The 22,972-nt window shown below is 47.7% G+C and overlaps 2 protein-coding genes across 3 annotated transcripts; one reads left to right on the top strand and one right to left on the bottom strand.

The window, feature by feature from the left end:
- Positions 1 to 397: 397 nt before the first annotated feature.
- CTU2 (cytosolic thiouridylase subunit 2) lies at positions 398 to 11,740 on the bottom strand. Of its 2 annotated transcripts, XM_060276038.1 has the most exons (16): positions 11,674 to 11,740; positions 11,211 to 11,552; positions 10,459 to 10,533; positions 9,738 to 9,816; positions 9,566 to 9,625; positions 9,321 to 9,381; positions 8,425 to 8,534; positions 7,586 to 7,890; positions 6,679 to 6,814; positions 5,804 to 5,935; positions 5,598 to 5,689; positions 3,968 to 4,071; positions 2,846 to 2,981; positions 2,142 to 2,202; positions 1,621 to 1,679; positions 398 to 629 (listed from the first exon to the last, which is right to left on the bottom strand). In XM_060276038.1, the coding sequence occupies exons 2-16, from the start codon at positions 11,273 to 11,275 to the stop codon at positions 548 to 550; spliced, it is 1,557 nt and encodes a 518-aa protein (XP_060132021.1). In that variant the 5' UTR covers positions 11,276 to 11,552; positions 11,674 to 11,740; the 3' UTR covers positions 398 to 547. The 2 variants fall into 2 exon arrangements, with proteins under 2 accessions (XP_060132021.1, XP_034973579.2); XM_035117688.2 differs by lacking the exon at positions 11,674 to 11,740 and having other exon boundaries at positions 11,211 to 11,619.
- Positions 11,741 to 11,792: 52 nt separating this feature from the next.
- RNF166 (ring finger protein 166) lies at positions 11,793 to 22,251 on the top strand. The gene is made up of 6 exons (XM_035117720.2): positions 11,793 to 12,056; positions 16,490 to 16,646; positions 17,296 to 17,408; positions 18,031 to 18,145; positions 20,055 to 20,162; positions 20,723 to 22,251. The coding sequence occupies exons 1-6, from the start codon at positions 11,854 to 11,856 to the stop codon at positions 20,786 to 20,788; spliced, it is 762 nt and encodes a 253-aa protein (XP_034973611.1). The 5' UTR covers positions 11,793 to 11,853; the 3' UTR covers positions 20,789 to 22,251.
- The last annotated feature ends 721 nt before the right edge of the window (positions 22,252 to 22,972 follow it).

Genomic DNA, 22,972 nt, shown 5'->3' with positions numbered 1-22,972 from the left:
ATAATAAAACTTTAAAAATAAAAAGCTGTGATTAGCAATATTGGAGCATACTGAATGGGGAGAAGGGTGAAATTGGGGTGGGGTGGGGTGGAAAAGAGGTGATACACCCTCACCTGGAAGAGAGCTTTCTCTTGGCTTCATCCTTAATACCCAATCTTCTGAAGGGCAGGGAGACTTATACTGCAAGTATAAGGCACCTTTGGCCCTCCAGATATTGCTGAACTACAACTCCCATCATTCCCAGCCATTGGCCATGCTTGCTGGGGCTGATGGGAGGTGTAGTTCAGCAGCATCTGGCAAGGCACTGGCAGAGTTGTGTAAGGACTCTCAAGCGCTTAGCACCAACTGAAATGATTGGAGACCTCCTGCAGCATCACTGAGCCAGCTGCTGGAGGCTTCAGAATAATATATTTGCGTTAAAAAATTTATTAAAATTCAGGAGGGAAGAAAAGGTCAAATAAGAGCCAAGAGGGGGTGCTTTCTTGCCTTGGGTGTTCTTCTCTGGTTCTCCAGAGCTCAGCAAGCCTGTCAGGATGGTATTCGGTCGTCAGCTCAGGGGAAGGCCCTCCGCAGCATCACTGTCCTCTTCTTCAAGCAAGAACTCCTGGATTTCTTGCTTCATTGCAGCCCTGCAGGAACAAAACACACACCGGTCTCTACACCTGAAAGTTTCTGGTTCCCCAGCAACTCTCGTTCAGCTGGCCGGAAGCTGGTAAAGTCACAAAGGGGACCCCTATGACAAGCTGCTGCTGTTTGGGAGTGTGTGGAGATGGGACCTGCACAGGGAGAGTGGGTGGTTAAGTCAGAATCGGCACAAGAAGCATCCTCCCCGTGCCCCATGGAGACTGGGAATTCCAGCAAACCAGCACTGTAGTTCACAACTTGGTGTGATGCAACCCTTGTCAAGATTAATTCTATCTGGTTTAATAATTGTCATTTGACAGGTACTGGGGATGAGCAGAGGACTTGACCAAATATGACCATGGCTACCAAGGCAGGATCTGAGCCAGGCATCCCCAAACTTCAGCCCTCCAGATGTTTTGGCCTACAACTCCCTAGCTAACAGGACCAGTGGTCAGGGATGGTGGGAATTGTAGTCCAAAACATCTGGAGGGCTGAAGTTTGGGGATGCCTGATCTGAGCCTTTGACAGACCCTTTGGCCATCTCCAACCCATGGGCGCTGTCGTAATAGTTCCTGCCCCACATGCTACTGCAAGAATACATGCTTTGATCTCAAATTTCTCCTCTTCATCATACACATCTATCCAAACTACGTAAGGATGGCTGAAGCCACCCATTACCACAAAACTTTAGATACCTCCATGATCTCCTTTTCTGTCTCAAGAGCACCCTGGCCTTTTGGTAAGGGGAGGGGGCACAACAGTATATCCCCAGCACTAAATAAATTTGGGACCTGGTCTTGCCACCCAGAGTGATTCCATGGAGAAATAAATGGGTCTGATTTGAGATCTCTTTGGGTCTCTTTCTCATACATGCACACACTTCAGCACTGCCTCCAATATGCTCTTCCCTGTCCTTCCTATAAGGGCTTCTATCCAGAGATGAACTATGTCTCCCACTGCACAAATCCCCTCCTCTGCAGAGTGTGTGGCTTGTACCTGCATCGCCGGTGCTCTGCCTCCAAGTGGATGTAGGCTGGGAGAGGCTCCAAGGAGCTCTGCAGAGGAGGAAAGAGGTTGGCATGAATGAACACTTCCAGAATTCAGAGCAGATGCTCCACCGTGATTTAGGCCTGGCAGAGCCCATGCCCATCCCTAGTCTGGTGAAGAAAATACAAACGGGTAGGTGGCCTTTCCTCTTTGCTCTGGGTTCTAGTCCTCATGAGGTCAAGCCTCCTTGTCCAGATCAAGTGGCAGGCAATGCCCTATATTACTGCACTCTGCTTAGGCCCACAACACTCCTCTCTCCCCCTTCCCAAAAGCCGCAAGTGACAACACTCTCCCACCCGTCAAACTCAACTGGGATTAGCTTCATCCACTCATCTGGAAGTAGCAGTTTGGTGACAGAGGCAGCCAACTGGCCTGTATCCTCTGAACAGAAAGCAAATGTGTCACTGCCGGCCCAGAAAAAAGCAGCATTAGAATAGGAGGAATCATCCGCTCCACACCTCTGCACTTACCATGTCTTTGATGGTCAGGCGGCAGCTGTAGCAGAGCAATGGGAGAAGCTGGGAAGGATCTCTACAGGGGAGAACACAGCAGGAGGGCACCGGATCAAGTCTGGGCAGGTGATGTCTATGATTCTAGTACAGCAGAGGTGAACTTGCTTCACACCCACCCCAAGTGCTTTTACCTGCTTGGTGGGCGTGTCTTCTTGAACTTTGATAATACCTCTCACTTCCTTGAATAGAGTGGGGTGTTTGCGTGTGAATCATTCCACAAAGGCAACGTTTACTTTGGTTGCTCCACCTGCATTTGCTTTTGGCCCCACCACCATTGATGTGCAGCCCTCCAAAGGGTTTCCTACCCCTAGTCTAGAAGCACAAGAGCACCTAGGGGGAGCCCTGCAGGATCAGGCCAATGGCCCACCTAGTGCAGTGCCCTCTTCTCATCGTGGCCACCCAGATGCCTGTGGCAAGCAGGATTCGAGCGCAAGAGCACTCTCCCCTCCTGCAGTTTTCAGCAGCTGGTATTCGGAAGCATCTTTGGCTCCTGCAGTGGTGGAGGCAGAGCCTAGCCACTGTTGCTGGTAGTCATTCATAGCCTTTGTCCTCCAGCTCTTTTTTTTAAAGGCAGCTAAGTTGGGGGCAAGGAGTCCACCCCACCCATACAAGGATAAGTTATTTGTGGAGCTATCCATTCTGGATCCAGCATCCCTGCTTACCTTGGTGCCAGAGGGGCCCTGCAGCATCCGGTCTGATTCGAGGCCCCTCCACAGCAGCCGTTCCCAGTGGATGGTGGAAGTGGCTTCCGGCTGAGCTGCTCTGACAGCACCGTCGACTGCAAGGAGGAGCCGTCCACTGGTGGGGGGGAGGGAAAACAGAGTCAGAGGCAGCATCACTTCTTGAGCCTGCTGAGTCGTTGTCCTCTGTGGCAGAGAGAGTTTCAGCTGTTGCCCCCGAGTGGCTAAGCTCCGTAAGCAAGGACAGTCTTGCTCTCTTGGTACCCAGGGAGTTCAATGGGTACAACAGGCTAGAAAGATGCTGTTACAACAGCCGTGCTGGATTAGGCCAGTGGTGTATCTAGTCCAGCATCCTCTTCTCAGTGGCAACCCAGGTGCCAAGGGGAAGCCTGCAAGAGGGCAAGAGCCCTCTCCCCTCCTGCAGTTTCTAGCAACTGGTATTCAGAGGCATGCTGCTTCCAACAGTGGAAGAAGAGCATAGCCACTGTCTTATCCTTCCATGAATTTGTCTACAAGTAGTAGTCATGGAAAATAAGGCTTCCTGCTGCTTTCCCCAACCAGTTTCCCTCCAGATGTCACTGGACTACAATTCCCATCATCCCTGTCATTTAGACATGCTGGGAGTTGGGAGTCCACCAATTTTCCAGGGGGCACCAGGATGGAGATGGTTTGATCCAGACCAGCCTTTCTCAACCTTGGGGCCCCAGATGTTGTTGGATTACAACTCCCATAATCCCTAGTTTAAGGGACCAGTGGCCAGCGATGATGGGACTTGTAGTCCAACATCTGGCAACGAAAAGGCTGCTCTAGATGTTACTCAGGAGGCAGGTATCCCAGTGGCAAGATTACTAGTTCTATGGCAGTTGAGTAGGGCAGCCCAGGAGAAACTCCTGGCCTCAGCTAATTCTGGCGCCCTGCAGGTTAGAACAGGTGGGCTGGTGAGTGGGTGACTGTGGCTTGTGGTGGGAGGCAGAAGTCAAGCTAGCTTTTGGGGTCCTTCCGGTTCTCTGATTTCTGCCTTTGTAGAACCACATCCAGGTGCATCCCCTTCTTAAAGAAGTGAAAACGAACTTTCCCGTTGAGGTTCACAAGGCCACCACATACCAGCATTGGTGTCCAAGGCGCAAAGACAGAAGAGGCACTGGGGTGTTTCTGTGGGTCCACCAGGGTCAGCCTCTCGGGAAGTCACACAAAGCTTCTCACCTGTCCTGCAGAAAGGATGGAGAGGGCATCAAGAAGAGGGCTGGGAAGACATGGTTATCCATCTTGCTTTTGCCCCTCGGGCCTTCTGCACACCGCCCAGCTGCTCTCACATCACATGGGGAAGTCACACAATCCATGTCTGCATGTTTTCCGCAGACAGCATGTGAGAACTGGCACAGAGTTAATAAGCCGTCAGAAAGCAACAATGATCTCAACACACTCATTTTAAGATTTAAAAGGGTGTTAGTCCTACTTAAGAGAAGACCCTCTGGAGTTAGTGGATTTCTTTAGGTCCATTCATTTCAACAGGTCTACTGTAAGTAAAATGAAGTTGGATACAGCCTGGAGTTTCTAGGCTTTAATGGTGGCTGAAGCGAACTTTAAATCCTGTGAAAGGAAAATGTCATGGCCTCGAGAATCCAGAAAGGGGTGTGGGGATCAAGATGTGGGGCTTTGCTGCCCAGAAGAATAAGTGGGCTTTTATCATTATTATCATCCACCCTTCACCCTAAGGTCCCAGGGCAGGTTACAACTTAAAAACACAGTATTAAAACTGCTTACAATCACAGAAATGTGGTGGCTCCTAAAAATATACACCTCCCAGGGCAAAGATGTGCATCTTCACTATTTGCCAGAAATTGTATCGTGAAGGTACCAGACATACCTCAATGGGGAGGGAGTTCAAGAACTTAGGGGCTGCCACAGAGAATGCTCTCTCCTGGATCACCCCACCCCCACACCAAACCTGTTAGAGCAGAGGAACTACCAGAAGGGCTTCCTCTGCCTATCTTAGCACCTGAGAGGGTCTGTAAGGAAGGAGGCGGTCTTTCAGGTACAGGTGAAACTCGGGAAATTGGAATATCGTCGAAAAATGCATTTATTTCAGTAACGCAACATAAAAGGTAAAACCAATATATGAGATAGATGCATGACATGCAAAGCAAGATATGTCAAGCCTTTATTTGTTGTAATTATTTGTCATTAGGTGGGTAAATTATAAATGGAATGTAATTAATGACATGTAATAGCGATGTTTATTTTTGTATTATTGTAACTATTTGTTTTATTACTGTGAAATTTCCAAAAGAAAGCATTTGTAAAACTTAAAAGAAATATGAAAAAATAATAAGTTGCATTTCTGAAATAAATGCAGCTTTTGACGATATTCTAATTTTCTGAGTTTCACAAGTATGTGGGGCCTGAGTAGTTTAAGGCTTTAAACACTAATGTGAGAACCCGGAATTGGACCCGGAAGCAAACTGGCAAATCAAACGGGTTTTAAAAGCACACAGACAACTTCCTAGTTCGCATGGTTTATTCAGCCTGCAGAAACTGGGCACTTATTGTCGCTGCTGCATGCAGTCCTGCTTACACTGGGTGCAAATACTAACAGGCCAGCAGAAGGGAGATTATCGGCATGCAATGGATGGGGGTGGGGCAGTGGGGGGGGGAGTGCTGATGAATGTCCTCCTAGAAGCAGGGAGACATGCAGTTGCTTGCAGGAGAATGGCCCAGCCAAAGGCTTGCTTACCGGCAGACTGTGCTAGTGGTGGAGGGGAAGTCGCACTGTAACCTGTAGAGGAAGCTCTCAATCAGGCGGTGAATGCTGGCTCTGTCGGGGGTCTGTGGAAGGGGGGAAGAGGGGCATCATTCATGGGCAACTTGCTCCCAGAAGGTTTGGTGGAAGGGCGCCCAAAGGGGTCACCCTACATGCACCCAGGAGGAGGTCCCTCTTACTTTAGTATCCAGCGCAGGCGTGAAGACCGTGGGCACCCCAAAGAAGCAATTGTAGAAGGCAATCTCTTTGGCAGTGTATTCCCGCATGGGGCGCAAGAACAGCACATCACCATGGCGGTTGTCTGAGAAGCCCTTTCAAGGAAAGGAGAAAGTGAACAGAGCAGAAAGTGCCTGATCCGCTGCCCCGTTTGCGAGATAGGATAGCTCTGGGTGGTCCAAAGCGGTGGTGTGGAAAGAATATAGGAACTTGGGAAGCTGCCTTATCCCGAGTCAGACCATCAGCCTATCTGGCTCACCGTAGTCTGACTTGGCAGCTGCTCTATAGAGGTTTCAGGCATGGGACATTCCCAGTTGTACTTGGTTGAACCTGGGACCTTCTGCATGCAAAGCAGGTGCTCTGCCACTGAGCTACGGTTCTTCCTTTTATAGAAGCAATAAAGAAAAGCACAGCAGTAGTGCTGGTGCTGTCAACAGACTTCAGTTTGTTTTCTGATGCAATTCATTATACATGCACTTGGAAGTCTGCCCTGTCATGTTCAGTGGGGTATGTTCAGGTAAGCACATGCAGGAATCGCAGCTTAAGTCCCTGAACCTGGTGCTACAACTCTTTGGGAGGTCAGGAACAACTCCCTGCTTCCCTCTCTCCAGCTCTACATACCATCAGGGCCAGAAGTGGAGTGCAGAGGCTTGGCTTTCTACTAGCTAGCAAGGCCATTATAAGCAGCTCAAATGCCTGCTGCTGAAATGGTCAGCCCCAAATGTCCTCTCTGGAGAGGGGAAGCAGGGACTGGATCCCTCAAGAGCTGCACTGCCCACTCCAGCTTGAAGCTTGCACCTCTCACCAACAGATAGGAGTCTGTATCCCCCGCTCTTACCGTATCTGCAGCCAGAAAGGCCCCCCGTCCCAGGCACAAGTTGGTCAAAAGCTTGACAGCCACACGGGTACCGCTGTCCCCCATCATCACCTTGGAATATCCGCTTGTCCGGGCCACGTGCAGAATCAGGTGGTTCCTAAGAACATAAAGAGAGCCCTGTTGCATCGGACCAAAAGCCCATCTGGTTCTGCATCCCGTTTTCACAGTGGCCAAGAGGTAGCCCACAAGCAGGACTCCCCCCCCCCACTTGCAATCCCCACCAAGTGGTATTCAGACACAACACACAGCCATTGTGGTGAGTGGCCTTAGCCTCCACTAATTGGTCTAGCCCACTTTTAGAGACACTCATGGAGGGTATAAACTCATGAAGAGGAGCAGGGCCATCTATTACTCTTGTGAAGAACCACGGTGTGGCTGGCCCCTCCCCAGGAGCACAGACCTCAAATTGCCAAGCAAAGCAGCTGAGCATTGTCTCACTCAGTGGAGCTGTGAAGAGGCCATGAAAAGCAAACCCAGAAGTGGCAGCCCTAGAGAGGGTGAAGCAGAATACTCTCGGTCCTGGCTCTGTAGGGCCTTGTGCTCCTGAGGCTGCTGCTCAGGATGGGTTGGCCTCTGCTCTACCTGCAGCAGCCCTGTCACCCTTCTGCAACCTCAAAGGGGTGTTAGCAGCATCCATTCAGCTGCCAAGAATTCAGGAATCATTGGGATTGGCCAGGATCTAGTACTCATTCATCCCCTCTTAAGCAGGTTAAATTAGACAGCAAGAGGGTGACGGGAATGTCTCTGAATGCAGCCTCCAAAACATCCTTAGGCTGCCCATCTCAGAGAGCAATGCATACTGGGAGCTCGTCCAGCAGCACTCCAGCAGAAGGAAAGATGATCTCCGTCACTGGGCAAAGAAGCTCACCGGAGAGTCTGTAGGAGCTCCTCTTTTGCAGTCAGGGTTTTCACAGCCCCAAAGAGCTTGGTCAGTTCTTCAGTATGGGGCACCAGAGGAGGCCTAGTTCCTGGGACTGACGGTCCCTCCTGCTCTGAAGATCCGTGAATGCTAAGCCTAGCCAGCTGGTCCCCCAGGGAGCTTGCGGAGTCCCCCGCCACCTTCTCACACTGCTGCCATCTTATGAAGCCATCCACAGCTTCCTTGTAGCTGCCGCCGTGGTCAGTGGCACTATGGGGAATGGAGTGCAGCACAGAGCCTGGCAGGTCAAACACCTGTGAAAGGGCAGAGCACATGCAGTCAGCCACGGGAAGCACTAGCAGGGACAGACATTTAAACACAGAAATCGGTGTTTCCCACACACACACCTTTGATATTTCTTTGCCTTGGTTTAGTGTTGGGGCCGTAAAACATCATAGGTTCTAATGTTTATTTTGAGAATCCTAAGCTATGGGGAAATCTGTCCTCTTCCGTTCTTCTAAAAGGTGGAGTGGGGGAACCAGACTCCTGCACAAAGATAAAATCTGCATGCACTGCTCTGCCCGTTTTTGCCTCTTCCCTACTCATCACTGACATGTGGCTCTCAGGCTGAAAATGTCATGAGGGGGGTCTGTTCTTGCACCTTTCTTATGGGACTAGTTGGCTTCCACAGTAATAAGGCTGTTTCATTACTGATCAGCCAAACTGAATCTCTAAGGAGATTCCTAACTCCACTCAAAATACACCAATGTACTGAAATGAGGAAGCGGCAACAAGGTCAGAGGTTGACATGGCACCCCAGGCTTCTCCTCATGTGCATCTTTCCTCACCTCTTCCAAGCACACTAGGTGATAAGGGAACCCTGTGGCTTGCAGGATCATCTCCACCTGGCTGCGGATCTCCTCCCGCTTGCCTGGGCTCTGTCCGCACACAGCTCCCTCTGCATGGCAAGAAAGAGGATCAGGGAGATCAGTTAAACAAGCTGAGCGGGCTTCTGGGGGGCACTCCCACCCTATTGTCTCCTCCTAGCTTGGGGGACAGTCATGGCGGAAGTCACCTGAGCCATTTGGAGAGCCACCTCACTCAAAATCTTTACCCAAATTAATTGTGATGCCCAAAGGGTCACTCTGAGCTTGGTAACGGTCTATATAGGCTTGACAACAGAAAATGCACTAGGAACAAAAGACAGCTGCCTTTCAGTGTGTGAATCCCTCCTGGGCCCATCTAGGGATGGAGAACCTGGTACCTTCCAGATGCCCTTGGATTACAACTCCCATCTGCCCCAGCCAGCAGAACCAATGGTCAGAGATGTTGAGAGCTGCAGTCCAGAAGCATCTGCAGGGCCTCTACACTGACTGGCAGTGACACTCCAGAGTCTCAGAAACAGGACCTTTCCCAGCCCTACCATCTATGCTGGGGACTGAATCTTTTGCGTCCAAAGCAGATACTGTGACACTGAGCCACAGTCCATCCCCTACTAAATGGTCACCCCAATCCTGCCTCCCATGAAGATGTGGCCACCTTCACAGGCACCCTGAGAAAGTATTTGTTTGCCATGAAGGTAAGGAAAAGGGAAAATGAGTTTCTAGCAGTATTGTTTTTAAACCTTGGAGGAGAGTACAAGCGTTTTGATGCAAGGTTTGTTTCACCTTGAAGAAACTGCCTCTGCTTAGACTCTTCAGTCTCCCAAACCCAGAAGGGAATCCACCCAGCAAGCATTGCTTACCATCAATGTAAATGATTCCTGGCTTGAAGCGGAGTTTCTTGGCTGCTTCCCGGCTCAAGCCCTGGGAGGAGAAAGAAGCTTTGGGTCAGTTTCAAGCTGTTTTTAATACTGATTATTAGATTGCTATAACCCTCTCTGCAACCTTGTAGTGAAGGGTGCATAAGAAATTATTTTAATTTAAGAACCATTCTACTAAACCCCCAAATTCTCTGTTTTTACCCTGCGAGGAAGTCATGGGCAAATACCTCTTGCACTTGCCGCACCATTGAACTGGAGGCAGGGCCGCCCGAAAATGCAAGCAGAACCTACAGTAAATAAAAATAAATAAAAAGCATGCAAGGGAGTATTAGGAAACATGTCTGTCACTTCTAGTTGTTAGCTCCCCCGCCCACCCACACCAAAATAACTGGGCAGGACCTTCTCTCCAGGGTAAATGCAGCGATTCTTGCCAAGCATAGCCCGGAACTTGTGAACAAAATAATCCTTGAAACAGCTCCTACAAAACAGAACAAATGCATGCTATTAAAGCAATAACATCCAATGGAAACCCAATTTTAGTCAAAGATCTTGGCCTAATTTTGTTTTAGCTGCAATGCAACGCTTAGGAGCAGGAATAGAAGAAGCTGTCTTATATCATCAGACTATTTTCCATCCACCTGACAGGCTTTCCAGGGTCTCCAGTAGGTATCCCCATCCCATCACCTGCCACTTGACGCTTTTTAACAGGCAATGACAGGGATTGTATCTATGAACTTCTGCATGCAACACATGTGCTCTGCAAAGTGTAAGCTATGATCCTCCCCACACTTAACTATATTTGGTTAAAACATCTCAAGTTCTGGGTTAGGGTAGTAGTGAGCGACTGACAGTGAGCATGGGTGTTTAGCTCTTGAGGAAAAACCCAACTCAAATTGTATTTAAAAAGAGTTCTAATAGAGATTAAAGAGGTCTAGAAATATGCCATGACTGAAATTCTGCTGTGAGAGTCAACACCAGAGGTTGTCACTTGTAGCAAAGATCAGCCAGGTCCCTCAAAAAGGGTTTGCAGCTTTGTTGTAGACCACAGCAGCCTTTCAGAAAATGACAACCATGCCTGCTGCCAACCCGGTAAGAAGGCATAGCTGCCCATCATACTTACTTGCAAAAGGCATCTCCAACACGGATGATCAACACTGGGGAACCCTCTTTGCATTTCATGCATTTTGAGGGGCAGCTTAGAGGAGAGAAAAAGATCAGATTTCAAAGCATAATTTGGACTGTTTGCCATTGGTCTTAAAAACATTAGTGTATAATCATTATTGTCATGTAGTCTTTCTTATTGGTATAAGCAACTGTGGGTGCTCTACAAGCAGGAGAATGGCATATGATTATATTAACCAAACAGCCTAAAAGATTATGGCTGCAATCCTACCTCTGCTTACCTGGGAATATCTCCTACTGCATTCAATAGAACTTACTTCTAAGTAGGCATGGCTAAGGTTGCACTGCAACGTTTTTATTACAGCAGAAGTTTTAACTGGACCATAAGCCCTTTCATTGGATGCATTAACTGCCTAAATTGGCAGGTGTAATAACTGAGAATACAACCCTTTCACACGTCTAATGAAGCAGACCTCGGTCCACGAAAGATTCTGTTGCAAGACATTTCTTGTTCTTTAATGTGCCAAAAGACACTCTGCTACATACAGTCTCTTAATCTGCGTGGATAGCACTAAAATAATAATAAATCTGTTGTGTTGATTTGCACAACGTGGATCTTGTTATATCGTTTTAGCCGGCCTTCTTATGTTGTGGTCTCTGCGGCTATTGCAGAAACAACACCTAGTGGGAAGTCTCGGCTCATCCCAACCCCACCCCACCCCACCCCTTACCCCTACCCCGTTCTCCTACCTGCCCCGGGGTGCCCTCTTAGGCTGCGTCTCGTTTCCGCAGCCTCCCTCCTCGGCTTCACACATCGCAGCCACACCTCTCAGCCTCCGTCGCGCTGGGCGCCCGAAGCAGCCACTTCCCGGCTCAGAACCCAAGCGGGGCGGCCACCCGGCGCACTCTTCTGACGTCAAGTGCCCTGGTTTGTACCATCTGCTCTATAGATCTGTCTACATTTACAAAGAGGAAACCTTCCGGGTGCAGGTGAGAGGGAAGGCTCATACGGCAAGCGAGGTATTGCGAACTCACTGGGTTGTTGTTGAAATAAAATGGGGGTGGGGAGAAAGATGTACATCACCTAGAGCTCTTTGAAGGGAAAATGGGATATAAAAGTAATTACTTAATTAATATGTGACTTCAAAGTACTGCATGCAAATAAATAGTGAAGCGAACCCGGAAGCTATGATCCGAGTGCGGGTCTACTTACAGTCTACATTCCCTTAAGCGCCGCAACGGCCGCGCGCCCCGTTGGTCGAGAGGCTCTCTCTCGCGAGGAGCGCTACGAAACGGTGGTTTGCCTCTGACACCATCAGAGAGCGCCCGCCCTACCACCTTGCTTCCGCTTCCGCCTCCCTGGGCCGGGGTCGCCTCCGCCTCCTCGTCCTCCATGGCCGCCGCGATGTTCCGGAGCCTGCTGGTGTCCGCGGGCGGGTCCCGCGAGGCCACCCCTTCTTCTACCGCCGCCCCCTCGCCCGCCCCGCCGCCTCCCCACCCGCCTGAGGCCGGCGCCGCGCTGGAGGCCCAGTTCAGCTGCCCCATTTGCCTGGAGGTCTATCAGCGCCCCGTGCGCATCGCCCCCTGCAGGCACACGTGAGAGCCCAGGGTCCCTGGGGGGTGGTGGAGTCATGTCCGAGGGTGAACCGCCTGTAAACATGCTGTCGATCTTTTAGCAAGTGCAACGGGGGTAGTGGGCGGCGTCAGAGGAGATGGTGGGTCTGGTGGGGGAGCATTGGAGGTGTCTGCCTGAAAGCAGAAGATTTGAGGGGGCGACCGAGGGAGGAACTACAGCCTTGAGGGTGCTAAGGCACAGAGCGGAATGGGGCAAGTGGGGTCTGGGTTGGGATAAAGTGCGTTAGGGGGATGAGGAGGTGAATTTGTGGTGCTGGGGTCAGACATGGCAGTGGTTGACCAAGATTGAGACCTTGGGGTTGAAGCAGATGCGGTACCTCGTAACAGATGTGGACCCTGTTGTGGGGAAGGTGAATTTCATACTAGGGATCGCTAGGAAGAGGATCATAAACAAAACTGCTGGTATCGTAGTGCAAATTTGTGGCTGTTCTAGAAAGCAAGGAGGGTGCACTTGTGGAGATGCTCTCTTAAAAAGAGAGCGGTGCTCTTGAACCATTGGTTCCCATGAATATTGGGAGAGCTGGATGCACACCACCCTTTTCCTACTGTATTGTTACATGCTGTGTGTGAAGGGAAAGATAATGCTTATTACAGAGAGTTCAGTAGAGGATAACTATGGAATAGCCTTATGAAATTTCACTGAATTGTCTATCTCTGTGAGAGTAAAAGTGGGGTAATATAGTCCTTTTAATAACATGAGCCTGCAGGAGTATACTGTGAGTCCTAACTCTGCTCCTGTGAACACAGATCTTCGGGAGCTTTTTGATACTGAAGCCTTTACCAGACATTGCCATGTGCATGGCAACCTCAAACTTTGAACACCCAAACCCTTGTTACATGGTGTAATTATATAGTGAATTTTAGAACTCCTGAAACTTGAATATTTTCAGACCAGTTCTTGCAATGATTTTTTTTCCAAGTTCTAATGCTTGCAGTCTAAATCTTCTAAAAGGTTTCATAGGGAGGCAAAAACCTGCTCAGGAGCACCATCTCCTGAGGAGACAGATTCCGAAAGAGATCTGTATCTTCAGTAGTAGTAAGTCGTCAAAAAGATGCTGTGGCATTATGAAAACTAACAGATGAGGTGGGTGAGAGGCATAGCTCCATGGTGGACCATCTGCTTTCCATGCAGAAGGCCCCCAGTTCAATCCCTGACTCCTCAAGTTGAAAAGGATCTTGGACAGAATGTGTGGGGAAGACCTTGAAGAGCTATTGCCTGCCTTCCCCAACCTAGTGTCCTCCAGATGTTTTGGACTATGACTCCCATCAGCCCTAGCCAGCATAGTAAGGGGAGATGGGAGTTGTAATCCAAAACATATGGCTTGCACTAGGTTGGCGAAGGCTTCTCTAGATGTTTTGGACGATGACTCCCATCAGTCCAAGCCAACATTGTTGTATGATGCTGGGACTGGTGCAGATTGTAGTCCGAACATCTGAATCAGGAAAATCCCTGTGTAGTCCTTGGGTTGGTGCCTGGACACAGTGGTGAGATGGATGAGGAATAACAAACTTAGACTGAATTCTGACAAGACAGAGGCACTGGGGGTGAATGGTTTCTGTGTCTGAGAAATTGGTCAACTGCTAACCCTGGATAGGCTTGCATTTCACCTGAAGGAGCAAGTTTGTAGTCTAGGGCATGGTGCTTCTGGATCCAGCTTGTCACCAGAAGTCCAGGTAGCCTCAGTGGCTAGAAGTGCCTTTTACTAGCTGTGACTAGTATGACAGCTGCACTTGCTCCTGGATGAAGAAAGCTTGGCCATGGTAGTTCATGTGTTAGTTACTTCAAGACTGGATTACTGTAATGCGCTCTGTGTGTGGCTTCCCTTGCACTTTATCTGGAAGCTGCAGTTAGCACAGAATGTTACAGCACAATTACAATTACAGGAGTGAGATTCTATCAACCTGTAACACCTCAGCTCATTAGTTCAGGGTCTTATTTATTAGCATATAAAGCCCTTAACAACTTGAGACCAGTTTACTTATGAGATCACATTACCCCATATATGCCCACTTGACTGCTTCCATCTGCAGAACTGACACTATTACAATTGCAACATAACACTCTATTTTTAAAAGATCTATATTCTAGTGTGGTAGCAGCTACACTTTGGGAGCCCGTGCCTGTTGACATCATTCAAATGCCTTCACTGTACCCTTTTCGGCGTCCACATGTTTTTTTAGCTTATCATTTATTTTAAGTAACTTTTGAATGTTTTAAATAGTTGTTTTTAACAAGTTTTTTTCTGATAATTCTACTGTTTTGTTGTTTTTGTAAGCCAGTTCAAGGTCTTATACAATCAAGCAATATATAAATCTATTAAAATTTATTTGCTAGACATTCTTCAGCTGTATCTCTCTTAGAAAGAGGATGCTACCACTAGAAAGGCATTGTCCCTTATCACCACCAATTACACTTTGGTTGACAGGGGACACTGATTATCTTAATAACCAGACATGCTCATAGGAGCAGGTGGTTCTTTGTTCCCAAGTCCCAGGTTATTGAGGGTTTTATGGTTGTAAAACCAGCATTTTGAATTGTTCTCAGAAATAGATAGGTAGCCAGTTCTGTTAACAATCCCCACTCCTCCCTCTCCTCAGTTCTAATCTTTGCTCACTAATATGGATTGGAAGTGCTTCAGGCAGTGACTGTGCTGTTCCTGTATTGTATAAAATCACCTTGCCCTCCTGTGGCACAACACAAAGTTCACTTGTGGTAATAGGGTTAACCACCCTTTTCTCCTGCACTCATTGGTGGGAAAGGCCTCTGCCTTATCGTTTAGCATTGCCTCTTGTGAAGACTTCTGGAACAGAAATGCAGAGCCACAGCAAAGGTTTTCCCTTTAAAAGTTAGTCAAGGTAGCCAAGAGGAAAGGAGTGGCTTTGAGGAAACTCATTTGGCATCTACCAGAGCAAGAGTGAGGGAAGAAGCAGAAAACTTACTTGCAGCTAGGTGCTAGCAAAAAGCCGATGAAATTTGCTGAAAGACCAGAGCATTTGCAAGTGGGCTGGCAGGTTGTCCTTTCTGACTCTTGGATTCCCTTGCATAGCCTCAAGCTTCCTTTCCAGTACAGTGGTTATTTTGCAGTTTCTTCCACCAACTCTATATGAGAGGTTCTGATCCTGCAGGCATAAAAGAACTTTAAAGTTGCCATGATCCCTGATCTCTGGCCTGTTTCTAAAAGCCATTCTCAGGCCCGAGGCTCTTTGAGTTACTGCTCAGATTCCTGTAGCCTCTTATTCCAAGTTCAGAGGCAGACATTTCCTGATGGATGCACAAGAGTGCTCTTCATGCACAAGAGTGCTCTTTGACTTCATAGCATGTAGCGCTCAAGGGCAAGAGACAATGAGCAGCTCATCAAAATTAGATGCCTAAGTGACTACAATAGATTTTTGTACCTCTGAGCAAGGGGTGTGTAGCATTCCAGAGTATGTACTGGTGCTCTGTATACAATAGAATGTTTTGCTTGTGATACAAAAAGCTGCTTGCGTGCTTTAAGACTTGGCCATCCTCTACGCTATGTCTGAGAACACCCTGCTAATAATTCTGTGTGGGCACTTACAGAGAGCTAAACTCTCATTAGCTACTTTCAGGAGTGTTTTAAGGGTTTTTTGTTGTTGTTGGAGGCATGTCAGCACCTTATCATGGGAGAGTTATCTGACCAGCCTGTATTGTTGAATTTGCTGGCGTTAAGAGTGTGTATGCCTGTACTACTCCTAGTGTTCTCTAGGCTTGCTGAGCAAAATCGAATCATAGAATCATAGAATCATAGAGTTGGAAGAGACCACAAGGGCCATCCAGTCCAACCCCCTGCCAAGCAGGAAACACCATCAAAGCATTCCTGACAGATGGCTGTCAAGCCTCTGCTTAAAGACCTCCAAAGAAGGAGACTCCACCACACTCCTTGGCAGCAAATTCCACTGCCGAACAGCTCTTACTGTCAGGAAGTTCTTCCTAATGTTTAGGTGGAATTTTCTTTCTTGTAGTTTGAATCCGTTGCTCCGTGTCCGCTTCTCTGGAGCAGCAGAAAACAACCTTTCTCCCTCCTCTATATGACATCCTTTTATATATTTGAACATGGCTATCATATCACCCCTTAACCTTCTCTTCTCCAGGCTAAACATACCCAGCTCCCTAAGCCGTTCCTCATAAGGCATCGTTTCCAGGCCTTTGACCATTTTGGTTGCCCTCTTCTGGACACGTTCCAGCTTATCAGTATCCTTCTTGAACTGTGGTGCCCAGAACTGGACACAGTACTCCAGGTGAGGTCTGACCAGAGCAGAATACAGTGGTACTATTACTTCCCTTGATCTAGATGCTATACTCCTATTGATGCAGCCCAGAATTGCATTGGCTTTTTTAGCTGCTGCATCACACTAGTCTGTTTCTTTTCCAGATTCTGTGGGGAATGCCTGCAGCCATGCCTCCAAGTACCGTCTCCTCTCTGCCCACTCTGCCGGATGCCCTTTGACCCCAAAAAGGTGGAGAAGGCCTCCAGTGTAGAGAAGCAGCTCTCCTCCTTCAAGGCTCCCTGCCGGGGCTGTAGCAAAAAGGTAATTTCATGAGCCACGTGGGCAAGGGCAGGTGCCAAGTTTAGAACCACAAGGAAATGGCTGGTTAATTTGCTGCCCAGTAGGTATGCATCTTCACCCCCTCTGATCATTTCAGGCAGTGGTTTCCATACGTCCTCCCCCACCCCCCGGATCACTTGGAAATTGCTGAGGGTCTTTCTGCCTGTTGTAGCAATTGTAATGCACTGTGCTAGATGCTGCATGATTTTTAATTGTTTTTATTGCTGTTTTTATTATTTACATTGTATTATAGTTTGAATTCCATTGTATTCAAATTATAATATAAGAAACAAAGCAATAAAAATACAGTTAAAAATCAATACGAAACTTTAGTAAGGAGAAGTCACAAGCAGGCTGAATGAAGTTTACAAGCCTCAGTTGGAGGGCATGTGGTTTGAGGTTTGGCAGCTGGAAGAACAGCTTGAGGTTCAGTTAAAAGTTCCTTTGCAACCTCAAAGCGGCCACCTTGCCCTTTTTCAAGTAGCTCAGAGGACAGTTTGAGTACAGACTGATAGTTTGCTTAATTAATGTGTGACAATTACCTGGAAACCAAGCTTTTACATTAAAAGGATACAGCACATTCTTAGGAAGAAAATTAAGAGTCCTTTTGTCTCCATTCCTCATTTTACAGGTGACCCTTGCAAAGATGAGATCCCATGTCACATCCTGTACTAAGGTTCAGGAGCAGATGGCCAACTGTCCAAAGTTTGTTCCTGTTGTCCCGACGTCCCAACCCATTCCCAGGTATCTAACCTTCATCCGTTGGAGCAGCTGAGAAGATGCTGCTTTCTGTTGGAAGTGTTGGGCTGATGTGGCTTGTATGGAGAGAAAGTGGATAGATAGAGGAACCTTCTTAGACTGCCTTTCTGACCTAACCTGTGCTGACCTCTTAAAGTGCTAGACTGACATTCTTAGGGTTGTTGACCTCATTTCCTCACTCACCACCTCTTCCTTGATACCTGCCGCTTCTGGAGAAGAGAGGAGGAGAGGCCTTTTGTCACTTTCTCCTGCAGATATCAAAGAGCAAGTGTGGCTCCTTTGCATCTCCAGCTTAATTAGCTGGAACTAGGAGGAACTCTTTACCATCCTATATGTATTTCCTGTAAGAGACACAGCTTTCTTATTTTGCACACCTAATATCTCGAACCGATTGCTTTGCCACTAAAAAAAAAAATCATCAAGTATACTGTATACAGCCAGCTTCTGAGCTGTGTGCTAACTCTGCAAGGTAAACCAATAGTTTTAAAGCTGTCACGAGTGAGCCACGCTGTCCATGGGGTTTTTCTTTTGAAAGGGAGCATTTGCAAGCAGCCCACAGGTGCTGTTCTCCTGGGTGACCCTTCCAAATTTCTGCTGTCTTTTCCAGCAATATCCCAAACCGGTCCACATTTGTGTGTCCCTATTGTGGAGCGCGGAACCTGGACCAGCAAGAGCTGGTGAAACACTGCATGGAAAACCACCGCAACGACCCCAACAAAGTGGTGAGTGGCACTACGGGTGGCCATGGATCTAAATGGAAAAGAGGTTGGGAATGGTGCCCTCCCATATACTGTACAGGTTTGGGTTTTTGAGGGTGGGGGCGGAAGCAGGATGAAAGGCCAGTGTAGTGCTTTGCCCATCCTGCCTATGGCACAACTTGAGTTACCCGCTGCTTTAGGTTGTGAACCTCAGACTGTTAAATGCTCCTCTTCAGCTCCTCTGCTGATGTAGAGCTGGAGGGGGTATAACCGTCCAGTGAACTGTGAGGTTTGTGTGCATCTGAATTGTTTCCCGGTGCAAAGTTGGTAGGTACATGTGCATCTGCTCCCAGGCATGGAGTGCTGTGCCGGTTTCTAGCTCATTTAATCTCTTTTCAGCTTCTCAACTGGACAGAGGCAGTGCGGTGATGCCTTTTCTGCAGCAAGATAAAAGAGAGGAGGAAAGTGACCTGGAGAGGGTCATGTTGAGAGTTTAGGGTAGCAGTTCTGCTTTGAGGTCCACCTTCCATCGGTCCAAAACTTACATTTGGAGATCTGGTCAGTTTGGTACCAATTCGTGTTTCGAAAGCAACTCGGGATGGGGTGCAGGAAAGAAGCTTGTTGCTGTTTTTTTAGTTGATGCTGGTATTGATTATTTTAATTTTTCATGGTGGAGAGGGCTATCAATGGCTACTGGCCTTGATGGCTATGCTCTCCCTCCATAATTGGAGGCAGCAATGCTTCAGAATATCAGTTGCTGGAAACCACGGGAAGGGAGAGGGCTCTTGTGCTCAAGATCTGCTTGCTGGTTTGACACCAGCATCTGGTTGGCCACTGTAACAACAGGAGGCTGGACTAGATTGACCACTAGCCCAATCCAGCAGGCTATTCTTACATTATGTACTTGATGCATTTGATTTGCATTTGCATATTCATTTGTCAGCTGCTTTTGATGTTCGGGGTTCCAGAGAAAAGCAAGGTGTAAATATTTTTAAAGAAATAGCCTGAGTTCCTCAGGAGTCATGTTTGGCAAATACCAGCACAGGAAAGGTCATAGCTCAGTGGTAGGGCATCTGCTTTGCATGCAAAAGGTTGTATTAGTATTTCAAACAGGGGACATACCTAGTCACCAGGTAGGACTAGGAATGTCCCCTGTTTGAAATACTAAGAGCTGCTGCCAGTCAGTACTGAGTTCTACCAATGGCTTGACTTTCTAAGGCAGCTTCCTAAAATTGGTAAAGGAAACCCAGATGTGTGCTGTGGAAACTAGAAACTTTACATCAGAACTTTTGTCGCCCTCCTAAGAAAACATGGAAGCCTTTTCTGTGTGCAGTTAGGGTGTTTGCTGGATAGCAAGGCATGCATTTGTCATATTTTCTGAGCAGAAGTCTACAGGCAGTGCAGCAAGTCTTGGATAATAGCTGAAACAGGGGAGGAAAGAGGTAGAAATCAGGACCACCTCACTGCTGCAGATGAGAGACTAGCAGCTTCTGTCGATTCCTCTCAAAGTTTTCGATCCCATCTGGTCATCAGAACAACTTGTAACTAAGAACTTGTGCCTGAGTTTGCCTATTTCCTCCTCCCTCCCAATAGGTTTTCCTTTTGTGTTGTGAATTTTTCAATTGTAAGTTTGAAGGCATGGACTGACTTCTTCTCTTTTTTTCATGATTTGCAGGCTACTTTGGGAATGTTTTTTGGTGGAAGAGTAGGACCAAAAAGAATTAATTAAACACATGAAATAAATTATAGTGGCATTATTTCCCCAGGCAGTTCTGTGCGCACATGCACATATGTGTGTGGATATGAGAGAAACCTACAAATCTCATTGTTGATTTAGTGTGCTACTTTGTTGCTTTTGAATGGGCTAATCTGGTTCTTTCCTTTTTAGTTGACAGTCCACTTCTTCTCTTCCCCCTGCCCCTCTGTGCTCCAGGTATGCCCAGTCTGTTCAGCCATGCCTTGGGGTGACCCCAGTTATAAGAGTGCCAACTTCCTTCAGCATCTTCTGCACAGGCACAAGTTCTCCTATGACACGTTTGTGGTGGGTACCTACTGTCGAACTTACATGGGGTGCATTAGATGGCGGTCAGGAGCCCTGGTGCTCAGTATTGCTTTCTCCGGGTTGGCAATTAGGGCTCCTGTGTTGCTTGCTTTGATGGTTTGCAGTTTTTGTTCTTATTCGGTCCTTTGGGCCTGGAAAGGTGGGATAAAAATAGGTGTTTTTTCTACTCCACTCTTATAAGGCGACTTCCCTTTTAGACAACTTGGACATAATTGTTGAGATTTTAATCTTGTCCCAAGCCTTTTTTTTTTAAGCCAGTGTAGTGTTTAGATTGGGAAACCTGTATTCGAATCCCTGCACATTCATGAAGCTCATTGGGTCATCTTGGGCCAGTCTTTACCTTTCAGCCTGGCCTACCTCACAAGGTTGCTGAGAGGGTGGAAGGGAAGGGTAAGGAATCAAATACACTGCTCTGAGCAACGTGGAGGAGGAGAGAGAAAGCGAAGTCTTTTGGTAAAGCAATATCGGGGACGGGCCTTGGAGCAGGGAGGGAAATGCTTCCATTTGGTTCCCTGCAATGCTTCTGTCCTCATTTCCAGGACTACAGCATCGATGAAGAAGCAGCATTGCAAGCGGCGCTGGCACTCTCCCTCTCCGAGAACTGAAAGCAACTGCCATGTGGTGGATCGGGACTGTTCGGGGCTCTTGCTGACCTTTCCCCACACAGTGGGGAGGCACAACCCCTCACTCTTCCCTCAGCCTCCATCTAACAAGTAGGCAGCCCATTCCCTTGGCTCCTGTCCTGCCTTCTTCTGCCAGGTGGAACCTTCCTTCATTTTTCGGAGCTCAGAGGTGAGGGGATTCGATGTAGGGGCCTGAACGGGAAAATGCAGCGGGAGACCCCTGCCGCGCCCACTTCGAACTGTTGTTTGGGCCCACTTTGTAATTCCGGTTGGACATTCCATATGTAACTTCAGCGCAAAGGGTATATTTTATTAAGATGCTTTTACTAAGATTTTACCACTGTTGGCCCTCATCCTGTTTGCGGTTTATATAGCAACAACGCATTTTGCGGGGAACTCTAGTTTAAACCTTTTTTAAAAAAAGAAAAAGAAATATTGCCTGTGGTTTTTGTTAAGTCATTTGGTTTTTTTTATTTAAAAGAAGAACAAGAAGCATGGGACACAGGCACTTTGTAGGACTATTTATTACGCCCTTGGGGGGCAAACTGCTTACCACTCAGCCATTGCAACGGAGGTAGCAAATGCTGGGAGTGCATGGAAATGCCAATGAAAGGCATTTCAAAAGGATCCAGAATCCCCATGTCAGGTTAGGAAGCCATTCCTAGCCACATGCATCTTTCTCTCCCTTTCCCTTCTGCACCCTCCCCCCCCAAAAAAACACCTTCCTCATTTTGTACCGGCTTTTGTGATAACTCTACATGCAGCCTTTCCCAACCTGGTGCATTCCAGGTGATTTGGACCACAGTCCCCATAAGCACCAGCTGGGAGTTGTAGTCCAAAACTCCCAGGAGCCACCATGCTGCCTGAGCCTGCAATGTAGATTATCTGTGGGGGATTTTTTTCTACATCTATCGGTGTGACAATACTCTTTTCACATTTTATAGAGAGAAAAACAAAACAGTTAATTGTTGATACTGCAATATCTGTGTTTGACTAGGAACAATAGTATTTTTATGGAGCATTATTTTTTAAAGTATATTTTTTAAAGAAAAAAGAGGTATGTATTCAAGCATTTCAGGGTGGGGGGCATGCCAGAACCTGGAGTGGAGAAGGGGCTTCCTTTCATTAACACTGGAGCAATCAGAATATTGTCGTCTTCTTGTTTTACAATATTTCTCTTCCCTCCAACCCTCACCCCCCCACACACAAAAAAAGGAAAAAGATCTTTGTCGAAATGACCTTTCTGGGTATCCTTTTCTCCAAGTAACAATCCTTTCTTTTTAGAAGCTGGGGGGGGGGGAGAGAAACTTGTGCGGCCATTTCAGGTTGTCATAAACTGTTGCACACCACAAGGTACTGCAATGTTTTATCATCCAGGTATCATGCTAATGGATCAGCAGGTCCAAAGTAGACTTGAAAGAAATAAAAGCTGTGAATAAGCTACAGTATATGGTGTCTGTTTGTGTCTCTAGTACGAAGAATCTGCTCAAAATGGGCACCTCATAGCACATCCTGGGGGTGGGGTTACATGCCCTCTAGATTATTTTACAGTTGGGAAGTTTCACAGTACCATGTTTAAAATGGACAACTTCCACCGGAGTCCTGCAGAGCCCTGCCAGCCACCCTGCTAAGCATTTTTCCCCAGGGAGCAGTTTTTCAGATGAAGAGGGATTCAAAACTGAAGCCCTCCCTGCATTCTCTAGGGTTCCAGTCCACCTTCTGTCACTTCATTCTATATATCTGGCCTAATTTACTTTCCTGGCATAGATTTTGAGGTTGGGAGGGATGGGGACATTGTGCTGTAAACAGCAGAGTCTCCACTAGGGGGAGCGGCAGCCTCACTGCTACGCTTCCCAGCCTGCAGTTCTTCCTTGCTCAGATCTCGCTTGAGCTGCCTTTGGCTGAATTTAGGCATGGCTCTCTTGGAGCCTGTTCCAAATGGTTTTGGAATGCAAGCAGACTTAACCCCCGTACTGCCGCACAAATGTCCTGGCCTTTGGATGGGAAGGGGCCCATGCCCCAGGTTTGAGTTGGCTGTCTGAGTGAGTTGGCTGTCTTAGGTCCAGGCACAGGGCTCAGCAAAGAATCTGTGGGAAAGGACAATAAGATCTGCATGAGAGAGAGGCTCCTGTGGGGGGGGGGTACAAATTGTCCATCAGGGTATTG

The sequence above is a fragment of the Zootoca vivipara genome, chromosome 6, assembly GCF_963506605.1.
Source record: "Zootoca vivipara chromosome 6, rZooViv1.1, whole genome shotgun sequence".
In the NCBI taxonomy this organism is placed as follows: domain Eukaryota; kingdom Metazoa; phylum Chordata; class Lepidosauria; order Squamata; family Lacertidae; genus Zootoca; species Zootoca vivipara.
Note: the sequence above shows the minus strand (reverse complement) of the source record. Positions and strands in the feature narration are given on the sequence as shown.

Excerpts from the sequence above, each read along its gene's own strand:
- RNF166 (XM_035117720.2), top strand. The coding sequence starts at position 11,854 with ATGGCCGCCGCGATGTTCCGGAGCCTGCTGGTGTCCGCGGGCGGGTCC. Across the intron at positions 17,409-18,030 it reads ACGTCCCAACCCATTCCCAG|CAATATCCCAAACCGGTCCA; the intron begins GTATCTAACCTT and ends TGTCTTTTCCAG. Across the intron at positions 18,146-20,054 it reads GCAACGACCCCAACAAAGTG|GTATGCCCAGTCTGTTCAGC; the intron begins GTGAGTGGCACT and ends TCTGTGCTCCAG.
- CTU2 (XM_060276038.1), bottom strand. The coding sequence starts at position 11,275 with ATGTGTGAAGCCGAGGAGGGAGGCTGCGGAAACGAGACGCAGCCTAAG. Across the intron at positions 7,891-8,424 it reads ACCTAGTGTGCTTGGAAGAG|GTGTTTGACCTGCCAGGCTC; the intron begins GTGAGGAAAGAT and ends GCCCTTTCACAG. Across the intron at positions 5,936-6,678 it reads CCTTTCTGGCTGCAGATACG|GGCTTCTCAGACAACCGCCA; the intron begins GTAAGAGCGGGG and ends TTTCCTTGAAAG.